The following is a 17,609-nucleotide window of genomic DNA, read 5'->3' on the forward strand; positions in this document are numbered from 1 at the left end:
GCTTGCAACCATATAAATGGTAAAAGAAAAATTTTAAATCACATACACTATATATGCAAAGATTTGTAAACATTTTAATTAAGATAAACATGTTAAATCAGACCAGAGAGCTAACCGATTTTTTTTTTCTTCCAAGCAACAAATTGATCTTAAGCAAAGGAATAATACTGTATAAAACATTAATAATTGCACAAAACAATGAACAATCATGAACAATAACAATGAACAAGTCAAAGACATGTGTTCAGCAGGTAACAGTTTAAATTCATCAGTTCATTTCAGCTTCTATAAAAACTGATTTGCATCTCAAAAACATCCCCTCTTCAGGTCATGTAAAAGCATCTGTACAATAGACTTATTTGTGAACATTGTGTATTAACATGAAATGCAGTAAAGAGCATTGCATGTGGGCAACATGGCAACATTACAATTCAGATGTCAGCTCTGTTTAACAGTACCTTGACCACATTTGCAAAATAACATTCACATCTCTTATGTCTAAATGAATGACAATACAAACTTGACCAAAACCAGTGTGAAACATTAAAGGTGCTACATGTATATGGATGTTTAATCTGCAAACAGCAGGGATTTCATGCTGCTGGTGGTGACAATGGTCACTTGCTCGAGCTTCAGCTGTTGTTTACAAGACAGGAGTTTTAGAATACACCCTCTGATTGCTTTGCCCAACTGAAGACAGCTCAGGGAGGATGAATGAATACAGCTGGCTGCTTACTTTAATCTACATTGGTAAGTAAACAGCTGTAATGTATGCTATGTATCCATAAAAAATACCTACTTAGAGCACCTTTAAATACCTGAGCAAAAGTTTGTTTTAATGTTAAATCACAGCTTTGAGACAATCCTCCATTTAATATTCTGTTTTTTGAACCCTGCTTTAAAATGTATAGACCAGCAATCAACAGATTTTGCTGTTCACATAAAACTATTTGGTGATGTTACCAACACACTGCTGTTTTAACATTCCCTTTTCTCTTTTTTTTTCTTTTGGCCTTGTATAACATTTGTTACAGAGGCTGTTTTATGTTTTTTGTTGTTTTTACTATTCTCAAGCTTTTGTCTCGTTTATGTAACTCTCTTAACAAGTTTCAAATTATTATCAAATTACTTGTATGTATTTTTAAATTTACATAATAATATATTATTATTATTATTATTATTATTATATTATATTATATTTAAGAATATCTGCCATATTGTTCTTGGAGGCCAGCAGCCAACCAATATAACAACCTGACGACTTTTTCCTGTGTTGCCAAAAAGTTCAGTCTCAAGGGATTCAGATGTCAACTGAACTGGGTTTTTTTGACATGGATAAGCAAATTAAGAATTCATAAGAATGTACCATGCATTCTGTATATGCACCTTGAGCTGATCCAGATAGACAATATAGAAATACAGGATATTCCCTTATGAATATATGGCTGATGCCAGCAGAACTTTGCATATGACAGTGAGGCTGGTGCACATCAACAACTTTCACCAATTACCATTGTTTAAGTGCAGTCATAGTCACAGGAAATCTGTCCGAAGAAAGAAGAGACGCATCAGTCAGTTCATACATACACAAGTGCCATCTGATGTGACGTCATTCAGAGATATTTTACTACAAACAAAACACACACCTGGAGGAGTGTAAGTCACTGGTTATCCTTGATATGTAAGGTGTAGTAGGACCAGGGCTCCGGTACATAAATGAGTCCGGGGTACTTGTTGCGTAGCACCGGGTCATTCCACAGAAAGCCGACCCACAGTGCTACCAGGAGCACAGTCACACTGAAACTGTACAACAGGAACAGGCCGTTGCTGTCTGGGCTGAGACCTTTACATCGTTGACGTATCACCATGGCAACCATGGCGAGGAAGGTCAGGAGGAAAAGTTCGGTGATTTGCCCTTCAGTCACCAAGTACCTTAAGGTAGAAAAAAAAAACGATGTGAGTCATTGTTACTACAACCTTTGTTATAACAAAGCAAAAATATTGTATGAATACAAGCACTGCTGTGTTCAGAAATGTGTTCACAATGGAAAAGTCTGCATATTCTATTAGCAGGTAAAGTTAAAGTTAAATGGCAGTCATCAGATTCTTGAACTTTTTGTAAAGTATAAAATAACACTAAGACTGTCTTAAACTTGGTGACTTAAATTGGATTTATATTTTGTCATTATGTGAGACCATTGTGACCTAGAGCTGTTTGCATGCACACATTACGTTAACCACCCAATAGACAAAGGGGAAAAAAGGACTGTCCTAAAAACAGCTCATACTTCTCTGTTCTGAGGGGGGTATCATTAGTCTTTAAAAAACACAAAGAACTGAATGTTTCATGGCTTTTTGTTCAGGTTTGAATGTAGCTGTTGACAGAAAACTGTAAGTTTGGCAGTAGTTATATACGATCCATTGTAATAACTTCAGTCTGTAATGGGAGAGAGACCTTCTCAATAATTTAATAATTTACGTATTTAGATTTCATGTTTAATTTTGTGCTTTCTTCATATAATTTTATCCTTTTCATTGACATCTGTGTATCCTGTGCTTTACTGCTTTTTAATGCCAAATGTACCTTTCATTTCACTACTGTTGCTTTGATATCAACCCCCTCCTGATGTCTTTGGATTATAAAAGTATGAAGAAAGCATTTCAGAGTACAAAGCACAGCTTATAGAGAATGTGAGGTTATGTCACGCCGCTTTGCATTGTGGGACGTTGGGCGCCATCTTTTGAGGATCGCGGATGTAAACACTTGCTCATCTCCCCAAAAAAAGTCCCCCAAAGTCTTGAATCCAGTCCCATAACGGCAAAACGTAGGGATCGACACGTTAATAAGTTGTAGTTTTTCTGTGTACCGTTGTTTCTCGTTAAATTTGAGTTTATCACGATACGTTCCTCCTTCATTTTCCTTCCCCTTCTCCACTTCTTTTTTCTTTTTGTTCGTCTTCCTCATCTCTTTTTCTTTTTGCTCGTTTTCCTCCGTTTTCCCCACTCTGTTTACGTTTGCGTTCCTCCAAAGATGGCGCCGATGTCCCACAATGCAAAGCAGCATGACGTCACCTTCACATTCTCTATAACGAGCAAGGAGGTGGGAATTTTACTTAAAGCTATAGTGCATAACTTCTACGTGTCTGTAAATATCCGTTTCACCCAAGCCACTACAAGAGGAGATGATACAACGCTGATTAAGCTCCTCTAACGCCTCGCGGTATTTTTCAGTATTTGTTCTTTTTGTATTTGCTGTCTTGGAGCGACATTCCCGCGCTGGCTCACAGGAAACGACCGACACGACAAGGGAGGAGGGAGGAGAGCGCTCTGCTGCTGCTAGAAGCAACACTTGTTAGCAGCCTGGTGTTAGCCACATCGTTAGCCTAATGAGCAGTAAATTACAAGGTGTGTAGCCTGTGTTGCTGTGTGTAGCTTACTGCGGGGAGTCTGTGTGCTCACTGTGCTGTAACGAGCAGTGTGCGGTGAGTCGTGAGTGTTAGGCTATAGTCGTGAACCGTGGTCCGTGACCAGCAGCATGTGGTGTGTTGCGAGTGTTACTGTTACTGTGTGTGATGTGCATTATCGGTACCATGGAGAGCTATGGGGTAGCGGTGGGGAGGGGAGGGGCGGGTTACACCGGGCCATAGGTGCCAGCCGTATCGTTAACGCAGAAATCCTTTAGGGGCGACAGAAGTTACGCACTATAGCTTTAAGCCATCATCACATGTCGCTCTACTGTTTCTGTTTCACATTACTCTGGGTGATGTTAAACTTGATGCACTGACAAAAAACTTTTGTATTCATGGAAAAAAAAACACAGAAGGTTTTCAACTACATGAAAAGGCAACAGACCAATAGTATAGAGCACTGGGTCCCAGCAGCAGCCAACCAGAAACCGGCATTTTATTCTGCTCTTCCGCTCTGGTGAAGCAGCCAGTGAAGTAGATGAACAGAATGATGAAGAATGGGATATACCTAAAATAAAACAAACAGGTGAAATTATAAAGCGTGCCGCAGACTGTGGACACCATGAGACGAATCATTTCTCTGTTAAAAGAATGAGGTAAAACTTATCTAAGAGGCACAGCGTGTGTTTATCTGCATAATTCTTCACCAGTTGTTTAAGCAAAAAAAAAAAGAAAAAAGCTTAATCTTCTCTCATTCAAGGCCAGCTCCAACAGAATCTTAAAAACCCAGTAGAGCAAAAAAACATTTAACAAAGCCTCAGGGCCGACTGAGGAGAAGAAATATTTCTTCTCACGCTGAAGATGCTGCAGGAGCCTCTTTAATAAATGTAGTATTCAATGAATAGGATTTTTAATTTACTGGTAAGTTTCAGTTCAAATCAAGAATCAGCACAAACACAAACTGAATTTCATGCATCAGTTAAACCACTGTTGTAAATTTGTATATCAAACTCAAGGTTGCCATAGAAACTGTGTTTGTGCCAAACTGGTACTATCTGGTGTACTGTGAAACAAAATAAACTTGAGCTGCAGCTATTTTGAGTCAAAATAATTAGTGAACGTTAATGTGTTTTGACAACTGGTTAACTGTTTCAGGCAAAACTGGTGGAAAAAATGTGAAACATCCCACTCTGTCACTGTCAATTCTCAGAAGTTGTGATGGGCATTTTTTTCCATCATAAAAAGTAATGAGCAGATTAATTAAATAAACCAAGCCATGGATTCAACTGCCTAAAGATGAACTTTAAAAATCAAACCCTGCCTTGTTCTGATAAGGCCTCAACTATCCACAGAAGGAGCACAGACGCTACTGATCCACTCTCTCCTCACACACTGGTGCTGAAAACACTGTGACATGAGAGATGAGCTCACTTTCAATCCAGGAAATGAAATGTGACTCAAACTTTGTCCCTGCTGGACCAAGATTGAGCTTTTACACCAGTGTAGCAGCTCATATTAACTTATCACAGTAGGAACTTGGCAAGTAATTTATAATAATTTATAATAGTTTTTTTCCCAAAAAAATAAACCCAACTGTCAGAAAATGTTCACAGTCATCAGAATTCTCATTCTGAAATAGTTTTTTATCTTTATAAATAGAAATTACTCCCAAATTCCAGTGCACTGATAACTAGCTGCAGCATGAATAGTCTCCAGTTTTCTTTCTGAATCTACACTCTACAATTTTTTAAAATTGGTTTCCACAGTGATTTCAAATGGCATAAATCAGTTGGTCATTAGCATTCAGCTTTAAGCAAACACATACCACATCAGGTGTCCCAGCTGTTCGTCATAGAAATACAGAAGCTCAAAGGAGTCGATCTGTAAAAAGGAGGACAGTTATTATTATAAACGTGTTATTAACAGGTATTTCAGTAGCCATCTCTGTCTCATGCAACAGTGCCACCTTCTGTTCAAATATCAATACTACTAATGTAATGCAACTGGGAAGGAATCACAGGTGGAAAAAAAAAACAAGTGCAGAAACATAACAAACATGGATGTGTCCATACACTCAGACAGTTACACAACTCTGTTATATGTGTATGTATTTTTGGTGGGGATGTGTTTTGTGTGTGTGTGTGTGTGTGTGTATGGAGGGGTTGGGCTGGACTTAGATCGTCGCCTCGTCATCTCCATCTGAAAGAAAATGCTGAGGTTCAGTTTTAGCAGCAGTGGTTAAGAGTGTTTTTAATGTTGCAACAAACATGTGATTTGACTCACTACCCTTCACTGTGTCTGAAGATATCATTAAAACGGCCCTTTGCTGTTTTATAAGCGTGTATAGATGTCAGATTTTTTTTTTTACAGTCTACATGTTCTATCAGAAGTAACCCATATTTGATGTCTGCTTTTACATCTGCTTTGCTTGTGTGAAACATCCCACTGAATACGAAATAAGCTAGTGAACTTTTTTAAAGATAAGAACTTTTTTTTAAAGAATTCATGTCCAACAAAACCACTGGTGTGAACACACACTGCAGCTGAGCAGCAGGTGAGAGGAAGCTTTTTTCAGTTGTTTTTTTTTTTTTTAAATAAATTAATAAAGAAAAGAAAAAAGAAAAAAAAAGAAGAGGCCCGGGGTCTGCAGCTCCCCGAGGCAGCTCGTCAGCTGCCCCCCTCCCGCGGTAGGTAGCATGGGTCCACATGGAGGGTAGGACCCGATACCTGCCTCCCTCGGCGGCTTGCTCGGTGCTGGGGGGGAGCGCCGAGCAAAACATAGCCGCCTACCGAGCTGCAGCAGCGGCTTGGAGGGCACCAAGCTGCTGCCTCCCGAGGACCAAGTCCCCGGGAGGGGATTCACGATCCCTACATGGATCGTGAATGAAAATTTAGCAACATTTAGGTCCTATTTACAACCTCGGTTCGAGAGAAGTTATGACCTCACTAGTGCACGCCCTGCTACTATATTATGTCGTCATTAGTGGCATAACTTCTCTTGATGTGTGGATATGTGACAACCGTTTTATTCCTCATTGTACCACATGGCGGCACTGTTAGCCAGCGAGCCATAGCGGTGCGAGAACACACTGCAGCTGAGCAGCGTGGCCGCCTCACACAGGTTAGAGGAAACACAGCTGTGAGCCCAAAAGGACCCACAGGTCACCAAGACCCGGTGGACCTGCGCACAAAGATGATTGATTGTTGACAGAGGGAGGTAACCCCCAGAACACCGAGACAGGGCCCGGTGACCCCGAGGGGGCCCCGCTGCAAGCTCGGTGTTGTCGACAGACACCCAAGCCTCAAGGTGCAGACACACCAACTCCGGCAACGGACGTTGATGGATCCGACACGTCCAGTTGACGGTCCTCAGGGATCCTCGAGCGTGCAGCCAATATGCACGCTTCCTTCCTGGGCCCCTCCCGCTGCCTCTCGGTTTCCAGCGGGATCGAAATCCAGGGCTGCTGCTGTCCGAGCAGCCGGGCTTGCGGGGTGTTGCGACCACCGGCCTCCTGCGCCTCCCTGAGGGAGAGCGGAGCGGAGTGTGACAGCAAACACCACCTCTATTTAACCTCGGTTCCGGAGAGCTCATGACATCATTCATGGCACATCAAAGGCAGAGGGCGGTGAGATTCAAAATTACACCTACACAACTATGGCAACCATGGAATCCTCAGCCTGCACTTTAGAACATGAGTCACATCTGTGCAACATGTTGATGCTAAAAGCTCATACATTACAAACTGCTGACTGGGGATTTGTGATCTCCACTTAAAATGTCAGATCCATTCCGACACCACCAGCATCAGAAATGCCTCCGATCCTGCCCAGAATACCGGCATCTGATACCACTTGTGTTAAAAACAGCAATGTGTTTAGCAGTTAGCTCCGTTAGCGGCTACGGTCCTACGGTGGCCCTGAAGTGCAAAACACAACGGCAAATCAGACAACAACGGCAAAAGAGAAAACACAACACAAAAAGAGAAAACACAACGCAAAAAGAGAAAACACAACGCAAAAAGAGAAAACACAACACAAAAAGAGAAAACACAACACAAAAAGAGAGAACACAACACCAAAATGTAGCTCTGTGATGGGGGAGGGAGCGGAGCTGGTAGAGGCTGTGGTTAAGTGGAGGATGGGGTGTAAGTTGAAGACCATCCTGGGTGACCCCCAACACCCTCTACACAAAACCCTCTCAGGTCAGAGGAGCAGCCGAAGCAAAAGGCTCATCTCCCTGACCTGCAGAACAGAAAGATTTAAGAGATCATTTGTTCCTGCTGCAATCGTTTTATATAACACTTGTTAAAATGTATTTTTGTGTTCATCTTTTTTGTCATTGTTGTGTGAGCTACGGGACTAACGTGAATTTCCCTGCTAGGGATGAATAAAGTATTCTCTATTCTCTATCTCTCTAAAAGAGAAAACACAACGGCAAAAGAGAAAACACAACACAAAAAGAGAAAACACAACGGCAAAAGAGAAAACACAACACAAAAAGAGAAAACACAACGCAAAAAGAGAAAACACAACGCAAAAAGAGAAAACACAACGCAAAAAGAGAAAACACAACACAAAAAGAGAGAACACAACACCAAAAGAGAAAACACAACGGCAAAAGAGAAAACACAACGGCAAAAGAGAAAACACAACACAAAAAGAGAAAACACAACGGCAAAAGAGAAAACACAACACAAAAAGAGAAAACACTACACAAAAAGAGAAAACACAACGGCAAAAGAGAAAACACAACACAAAAATAGAAAACACAACGGCAAATCAGAAAACACAAAAGCAAAACATTTTGGGCAATACATAGCGGCCTCTGTGCTAGTCCCGCTTGCGATACATTTTTTTCCTACTATGGCCACGCCAAGACCCGCCTTACTCTGCCTCTGATTGGCTGCCTCTGCAAGGCTAAGCCTATCCCTTAGCATCTTACCCTAACCTTAACCACTCCCTTCACACGCCTAAACTAGAGTGCCTAGAGAGAGAGAGTGGCGCCACCTCCGTTCACTGCAATGGTTCAGTTTTTTCACAGCAATGGCGGCGCATGGAGCCCCTCAAAAGTTCCCGGAAGTTAACATAAGCTAACCGCCGCTCAATGTATTCCAATGGAGCAGCTGGTCGGAGCAGCACTTGTTCAAGGTAAAATGTTTAAACAATGGCATTTTCATATCAGTAGTGCATCTGAATTAAATCGACATGAGTAATTAAGTATGTTGGCGGATTATCCCCGTCTAGATTTGAATATTTAGAGAATATTAACAGATAAAAGTTTAGGCTAGCACTCTGGCTAACGATAGCAACACATGCAACAGGCTGCTAAATGTGATTCTGTTCTCTAAATATAACTTAATCCAACGCTGTCAATTGTCAAACTAGTAGCGAGGTTAATGTATAGGGAGTGTGATTGCAGTTAAACATAAAATTAATATCATTGAGGCTGCGGAAAGATGGGTGAAGTTTATGATATGAGGACATTCTGGACTGCTGTCTCAAACATGGGAAAATGTTCTGATTTGCTAATTTATTTGTTAAACCACTGACTGATTAAAATACACATCTAGCCATGGCATGTTCTCAAGTAATCATACTAAACATTATATAAACTATTGGTCATATTATTTGATACACCTGTGCAACATCATGCAGTGCAGTATACCAGCTGTGCCATAAATTCTGCTTTCGTAAATTTTATACATGTTCAGTTTTTGTTGACATCAGAAAAGTAGTGTTCATTGTACTTTATGTTATTTGTTGAGATCATTGTGTGTTGGACTGCATTATCTCAACAATTGTTGCTCATATTTTGCCTTCAAGTATTTTAATGGAGAGGAACACTGTTGAATGTAATGCACCCCAGCACAGCAGCATCCACTATGACTCCCGTAAATAAACAGCAACTAGAGTGATCACCTTTTTGACTATGTCAGCTATAACTAGAATTTTTATTTTATTTTTATAAATGAAGAATGTATGGGCCAGAGCAATAAATAGTTAATCAATAATCATAGACATTGATGCTGTACATCAGGAGAAGTAAGGACCAATGATCTTATAGCTCAGGAGTGATGATGACAAGGATGTAACATGTCTCTTATGTGTTAACTGTTTCACCAGATGTGGGACAACAGCCATGAAGGAGAAATGCCTGTCTGGTGTTGCTGGATGTGTCACCTATTTTTTATTCGACCCCAAAGGATTTCCACATGGCCTGCTTAGGGCTACCCATGTCGGTGGTGACATTTATTACATGTAGCCCAATGGATTCTGCCCTCTGTTGTCGTTGCTACTGTTTTAGGAGCTGTGATTCTGTGATTCTTCTTGCATTGTTTTTTCCTGTTCTGCTCTGTTAATTAAAAAAGTATTAAACTTCCCAGTGGCGTGGTATTTGAAAGTGTGTGAAAGAGCAAATTGTTTGAATATGATTACCTCGCATATTTTTTCATTGTTGAAATCTAGGTGTTTAAATTGACTTCTGACTTTAGCCAGCCATGCTTTTCTCCTGTCCCTGTGTTTGGGGAAGCTACATGTGCAGGCCTTTCTCCAAGCGACTGGAGCATCCCCGTGCAGCACAGCATACCATGGTGAAGACTATATTCAAGGACAACACAGCGGAAAGGACGCAAACAGCTTGACATGCTGATCTGTTTGACTTCTGTAGATCTGTTTTTAAGGAATTTATTGTGATATTAAGTGCGCTGGGCAAAACATGACTCTGTGTTTTATTATGCATCACTGAGTACAGTAAGTTTGGGATAAGTATACAGTTAACAAATAGTGATAAAATTCCATATATTTGCAATGAATTAAAATTAAACTTTAATTTATTTGCCATGGATTTTCTATTGGAGTTATCATCATAATGCTGTTGTGTAGTCAATTGTCAAATCATAGTCACTTGTTACTCTGCCTCAACCAAGTCTGAAAGTAAAAAAAAAAGAGGAAATATTACAGTTTTATTGCTATCAACAACTGTACGGGTTTAGTAAAGTTAACAGAGTTCAAAGCAACACAAGCATAGCCTAATAAGAAGAATAGTTAACAAATAGTGATAGAATTACGTGTATTTACAATGAATTCAAATCAAATTTTAGCATTTGCATGGATTTCCTATTTGAACACGGTTGTCATCATTATGCAGAACTGATGAGTCCAGACATGTGAGTGACCTGTCAGTTTGCCTCATTCAAGTCTGAAAGTTTGATAAAAACAGAGAAAATGCTACGATTTTATTGCTGTCGATGACTGTACAGGTTTAGTAAACTTAACAGAGTTAAAAGTAATTAACACAAGCATATAAAATACCGCAAAACAAAGCATTTATTGACCGTTATTTAGCAATTATTGGGGTTTTCCTATTGCTTTCAATTGCCCGCCAAGCACTTCCGGGAACTTTCTGAGGCTACATGGACCACGTGATCGGCCAGCATTTTGAACTTCCGTTGTCGCCACTCTCTCTCTCTAGGCACTCTAGCCTAAACCAACCGTCTTTGCCTAAACCAGCCCGAGGGTACCTACCTTTTCCGGTTTGGTTAATGTCGTTGTGTTTTCTCTTTCTGTGTTGTGTTTTCTCTTTTGCTTTTCTGATTTGCCGTTGTTTAGTAATTTGTCGTTGTGTTTTCTGATTTGCCGTTGTGTTTTCTCTTTTTGTGTTGTGTTTTCTCTTTTGCCGTTGTGTTTTCTCTTTTTGTGTTGTGTTCTCTCTTTTTGTGTTGTGTTTTCTCTTTTGCCGTTGTGTTTTCTCTTTTTGTGTTGTGTTTTCTCTTTTGCCGTTGTGTTTTCTCTGTTTGTGTTGTGTTTTCTCTTTTGCCGTTGTGTTTTCTCTGTTTGTGTTGTGTTTTCTCTTTTGCCGTTGTGTTTTCTCTGTTTGTGCTGTGTTTTCTCTTTTGCCGTTGTTTTTTTTCTTTTTGTGTTGTGTTTTCTCTTTTGCCGTTGTGTTTTCTCTGTTTGTGTTGTGTTTTCTCTTTTGCCGTTGTGTTTTCTCTTTTGCCGTTGTTGTCTGATTTGCCGTTGTGTTTTGCACTTCAGGGCCACCACACGATAGCGCGTATTTGTACAGATTTCGCGGCCATAATGCTGTAATGAAATCAACTCAAGCATTATATTAACGCGATTACTGTCAATAATATTATTTTTATGTGTCTGTGTTTGGTATGTCAAAATGTCGTTGTTAGACTGTAATTATGATTTAGATCAGGCTTGTGTGTGTAATATAGACATTTGGCACAGAAAGGGGTTTTCTGCCTATGATTTGGCAGACTCAAACTTTTGGCTACTCAAACATGCACCGAGAAGTTTATTTACTTCAAGCAAGCCGACATGTTTGTAAAACTAGATCTAATTCAAAGTCTCCCGGAGTCTCGCGTGAGCCCAAAGTTGCAGTGCTGGTGTATTCAGGTGCAGTGGGAGCTACCGTTTGTGTCATAAACACAGGAATATATCAACTCTTTATTTGCTTGAAGTGTACATTTTTTTCCACAGAGAGCATCAGGTGGCTACTCAAACATGCGCCGAGAAGTTTTTTTTACTTGAAGCAAGTAAAGAGTTGATATTCCTGTGTTTATGACACAAACGGTAGCTTTTCCCACTGCATGTGAACACACCGCGCACGGCAACTGGGTCTCGCGCGAGACTCCGGGAGACTTTGAATTAGATCTAGTTTTACAAACATGTCGGCTTGCTTGAAGTAAATAAACTTCTCGGTTCATGTTTGAGTAGCCATCTGACGCTGTCTGTAGAAAAAAATTGCGGCTTTGAGGGATGTAAACAGCCTAAACAGCGGAACTTACATCCACTCCCATTCATTGCTGCCGTGGCGATGCGGGGACAGACACAACCACCGCAAAACAGGAGCAATTAAACTGAAAATCTTCTGATTCCTTCTTTTAGACCTAAAATGATAGGAAAATACACCCCGAGTTGAATTCGCCTGGAATTGTCCTTTAAGTCAGCCTATAATAACTTTATTGACAACCAAATTGCTTGTGAAGATGTGATCCCAGTGAAAGAGCCGAGAGAAAAAAGAAGCTCCATTTTTCACACAGTGGGATAAAGTCTGCTGGATCAAACTAGACAGACATGTTTTGTTCATGTTCTGTGTCACAGGCGGACAATGAAAGCTCTCAACTAAGGTAAGGGTGGGCTCAACCACATCCCCTGTACTCACCATCAACACCGGGGTCCCACAGGGATGTGTGTTGAGCCCTTTCCTGTACACTCTTTACACTAATGACTGTCTTAGCATTTCACCCACCACATCATATCTCAAATATTCTGACGACACAGCCATCCTTGCACTTCTCTCAGACAACCAATCCACTCTGGACTATCACAATACAGTCACCCATTTCACCAAATGGTGCGCAGACAATCATCTCCAAATCAATGTCAATAAAACAAAGGAATTACTGTTCAGCCCCCCCTCACCCCAGCACCCCACCACCATAAACACCCAAACAGTCGAGACAGTGGACACATTCAAATACTTGGGAATAACTATGGACAACAAACTCACCTTTGATCAGCACACCACGGACATTCAAAAAAGAAGCCAACAAAGACTGTCAGCCATCCGCAAACTCAAAGGACTATACGTTGCACCTCCCCTTCTGTTATTACTCTACCAAAGCATTATTCAACCCATCCTTCTGTACTGCTCCACATGCTTCTTCACCATGCTTTCTGTCACAAATCGGGCCAAACTCACACGCATCACAAACACAGCTGCTAAAATCATTGGTCTCCCCACACCCAACCTCACAGAACTAAATGAAAAATCCATCAACCGCCTAGCAAACTCCATAGTCCAAGACACCACTCACCCACTGCACAAATACATCACCCCACTACCCTCGGGACGAAGATACAGAACCCTCAAATTCAGGAGGGCTCGCCTGGGAAAAAGCCTGATCCCTGCAGCTATAGCGGCCCTGAACAGCAGGCCCCGCTGATCTGTCTGTCCAATATTGATCTGTCTGTCTGCTGTTTCACTGTGTCGTCATGTACTGTATGTTGTCACTGTTGCTGTGGATGTTGTTGTGTATACCATTGTCTGTCTTGTGATGTATTGTCTCTCATTGTGCAGTCTGTGAAAACAAATTTCCCCATGGGGACAAATAAACTTAAACTAAAAACTAAAAACTAAAACTAAATGACAAAAAATCACTGAACTGTCATTCAAGTCTTGACAAGCCACTGAAGACATTTTTCTTGTGTGACATTTTGACAGGTGATTAATATTTGTTGAATTTGTGCAGGTGCCCATAGCCCTAACACTTCACATGAAAACAATATTGCCGATCTTCTTCGTGTATTCCAGTAGTCTCAGAGTGCCCAATAAAATGTGAGTCTTACCAGTGAAGCAGGTTGCAGGTTCTTGATGATGGGGTTGTCCCTGACCGACAGGTGGAGCTGGTAGCCACTCAGGATGAGCCGGTGATTGATGGAGTCTCCTACCAGATGGATGCTGGCACCCATGACAAAAGTGATGATGCTGAGGTAGACCGCTGAGCGAGGCAGCGCACTGGGACTACGCTCGATAAGCTGAATGGAGCATAAATCTTAAATGAAATAATCCATACGAATGATTTTGGTTACATCTTTAACTGCAGTTTTTTTGTGCTTCCTTTTCTCTAAAGCTGAATGGTGCCAAACGCGGTTGAGATTTTCAGTAAGTAACAATGTTTTGATTCAAACTTTACAAAGGCCACCTACAAAGAGTAATTGTTGTCATGAACTATTTGTGTATGAAATATTTCTCATTTTGTCAGGTTCCCCTGCAGAGATGGAACAAATGAACCAATCATGGTAAAGATAACTATCAGGAAATCAAGATTTGAAGGCTTTAATGTAATATCAAACAGTAAATGTCATTCATAACAGTTAACTAGCTTCCTGTCTTTAGTTTTGTTTTACAGGGAATGTTCTGTATTGCTCAGGGGAGCAGAGTGATATTTTTGTGCATTTTCGATTATTCTCCCTGTTGGGGTCCGCTCTATCTGTATGTTAATTGGCTAGTGGGTGAGCTTTCTACAAGTAATGTTCTGGTGGTTACCATGGTGTACCTGTTTTTTGTACAAGCTCTATTATCAGGAAAGTAGGTACTCTTTCTCTTTGGCCTTACTAAGTCCATTGTAGGGATAAAGAAAAAAAATGCATGATGGAAATTGCATCATACAAGGCCGCTGGTGGGACATCTGACCTTTATTGTCTCTACTGAATATTATTTGCATCTCTGTTATACAGCAAAGCATTTTGTTCTCTTACTTACCTTGACCATTATGTACGGTGTTATGACATTGTAGGCCATGTGGAAATAGTCGCCGGCACTGGGTTTGTTCAGGGGAAACCATTCCAGTGGAAGGATTATCTAAAACATATGATATCAAAAAACTATTGATGTTTATTGTTTCATGAAATAGGATGTAACCATCCAGTTAATTTTTTTTTTTCCACTTTTTGATGAGAAACCAGACAGGCGAGATGCTCACTGAGCCTCCTTACCATGACAATAGGCCTTCCAAAGTCCAGTATCCAGTTCTGCAGAGTCAGACAGAACCACAGGTCGAAGTGGAAGCACTGTCCTTGGTTCTGTGGCACATCGTCCTTTGAATCACTGCTGTCAACACACATTCACAGGGACCGTAAGTCACTGTAATGAAGCAACATTACAAAAGTACAGCGTAGCAGAGACTGAGCATTTCACAGACGTGAAAGGAATACTGTAGTAAAGTAAGGTTTACTATGGTGTTTACTACTGTAGTAAATCAGGATGACGCACATAGCTGCTCTTGATGCTTTGCTTTTTATTTGTCCATTTTCATTACCATGTGCTAGGTCGTGGCCTTCATATAGAATGTTTGCTGTTGTGTCATTCCCCTACTCTCTCTGCCGCCCCATTTCCTGTCTCTCTCCACTGCGCTATCAATTAAAGGCAAAAAGCCTTAAACATATATATATATATATATATATTAAAAAAATGGAATGTAGCAAGGACTTTGCTTTGCAATAGGCATGTGTTTACAAAGATGGCATGTGGTTTGTGTATTGTATCTCTTTTTCTCTCTGGCTGTGCGTGCAGGTGTGTGTCATAGTGTGGATGAGTATCCTGTGGGCACCTTAGCCCTGCCTGTCAGGTCATGCAAAAGGACTAGGGATGTCACGATTACTTGTTTTCACAATTAATCACGATATTAAACGCCACAAATAATTTGTCGTAAAGATTCATAAATTCAGTCACTTTCCAAAAAAGATTATGTTGGAACCATATCGGCAGATCGGCACCAAAGTAAAGGTAAATGCACAGATACCGGTCCATTTATCTAACATAACACGTAGGAATTTAAATGTTAGTGTGTCATTTGTAATAAAAAAAAAGATTAAAATAAAGTTAAACATTAGGTATCTTCCCCATGGAGATTAATAATTGGTTCTATATTAATAGATACTTAAATATTTTGTGTAAATATCATTACCAGGCTGGGACTGGTCAGATGCGTACATGAACTGATGAAGCCTCTTGGATGAGAGGTGAAACGTCTTCCTAGACAAATAACTAAGTCCAGTTGCTTTCGATTTAACCTCCTTTGAAATACTATGACCTGGACAAATGAGAATATGCACCGGCTTAATCGTAATACCGTGATTATTTCTCTGACAATCTATAAAAATAAAAAAATCTATAATCGTGACATCCCTAAAAAGGAGCAAGGGTTGCTTTTAATCACATGGAGAACATATGGATATATGGATAACAATTGGAGCTTCAAATATCCAGGAAGCATTTGCAGTTTAATAAGTCATCAACTGTTCAGGCCAAGTTAGCTCCTTGTACATGTTATTAAATCATCAAAGCATCAACAATAATGTAGTTATGTTATGAAGATGCTGATACATAAACATTTTATAATCTTACACTGTTCATTTTAAGCATAACTTTCAAAATAAACTGAGAAATGAATCCACATACATTTAATAGCATCCGGAAAAAATGTTCTGAAAAATGTTTTTGGGGCTGTCAAGTGAAGGAATTAAACAAATTGATACAGAGCTGGTTGGACGATCATTTTGATAGGCTCCCACTGCCCTGTCATCCACCTGTTGGTCCAGTCGTGTGATGAACATAGACTGGTGATGAAAGAAGCCTGAAGACCATAGGCAGGTAATACTAACCACGTTCAGCATCACATCTATTTATATCTGTCACGTGAAACCGCTGGTTTGTGTTTTTTAGTCCATTTATAATTCGCAGCCGACAACAATACTTTTTAACAAACACATAAGACGTTTTTTACACGGTGGCTGTTTGCTTTGATCTACAGTAGCGGGGTCCGGCCGTGGGTTTTATCCTCCACCGTTGATTCCTCCAACGGTTGAGCAGTGTTCAGTTACTGGACACAGGCAGTCGTGGTGAAACGGACATGTTTCACAAAACAAAACAGTTTTTTCAAGTAAAAAACCAACCCACGCCAATTTCATCCACTGACTGACTAAAATGTAACAACAATGTAATAACGTTGTCTGACCATACACGCACAAACCTATATTCCTCCTGCTTCCTTTGTAAACCACTACGTCGACGTTTCCGGACAGGGGGCACTTTCGGCTCCATGGTAGCTATTGTTGTTCTTGCTAGCGGGACTCTGAAGTTTCAACGTTTTAAAGTTAACGGTATTCAAGCAGCTACGATGGTAAACATCTTTCTGTCAACACCGACTCATCTTCACTTCCTACTTGCCGCCGTGTTCCCGCCCGTTCGCCTAATCCACCAATCAGATTTCAGAGGAGGCGTTACACGTTTGTCAGGGCGGAACCGCCCCTGAGTTCTGCCTTGCAGGCACAAACCTCAACCTTACCGAAATCCGAACCAAGTCGTGCTATCTAAAGGATTGGCCTAATATTGCATTTGTATTGTATTGTATTTAGAGAGCGGAATTGACTGGTCATCTCTGAGAAAGCAGCAAGACGGGATACAATGTAACAAGAAAGAGAATATAAAATAAATTGAATTGAGTGAAAATACCATAAAGCAGCTGAATACAAATTGGATAAGGTATTAGTAAGCGATCATGACCCGATCAACAATAGAAGACCCCTATGCTTTACTTTATTTTCAACATGTAATTTTACTCAGTGACCAGCAGATGTCCCCTTGTTTTACAGTGTGCTCTACAACTTTTCTCAGCAATCAGCATCCTT

The 17,609-nt window shown here is 40.5% G+C and overlaps 1 protein-coding gene across 1 annotated transcript; it reads right to left on the reverse strand.

The window, feature by feature from the left end:
- Positions 1-54: 54 nt before the first annotated feature.
- On the reverse strand, positions 55-17,187 carry LOC146990415 (ceroid-lipofuscinosis neuronal protein 6 homolog). Its single transcript, XM_085772835.1, has 8 exons — positions 16,952-17,187; positions 14,916-15,027; positions 14,683-14,781; positions 13,767-13,955; positions 5,233-5,288; positions 3,853-3,975; positions 1,647-1,932; positions 55-1,544 (listed from the first exon to the last, which is right to left on the reverse strand). The coding sequence occupies exons 1-7, from the start codon at positions 17,020-17,022 to the stop codon at positions 1,662-1,664; spliced, it is 921 nt and encodes a 306-aa protein (XP_085628961.1). The 5' UTR covers positions 17,023-17,187; the 3' UTR covers positions 55-1,544; positions 1,647-1,661.
- Positions 17,188-17,609: the final 422 nt, after the last annotated feature.

This window comes from Trachurus japonicus, chromosome 3 (assembly GCF_045865225.1).
Source record: "Trachurus japonicus isolate A0001 chromosome 3, Traja_1.0".
Classification (NCBI taxonomy): domain Eukaryota; kingdom Metazoa; phylum Chordata; class Actinopteri; order Carangiformes; family Carangidae; genus Trachurus; species Trachurus japonicus.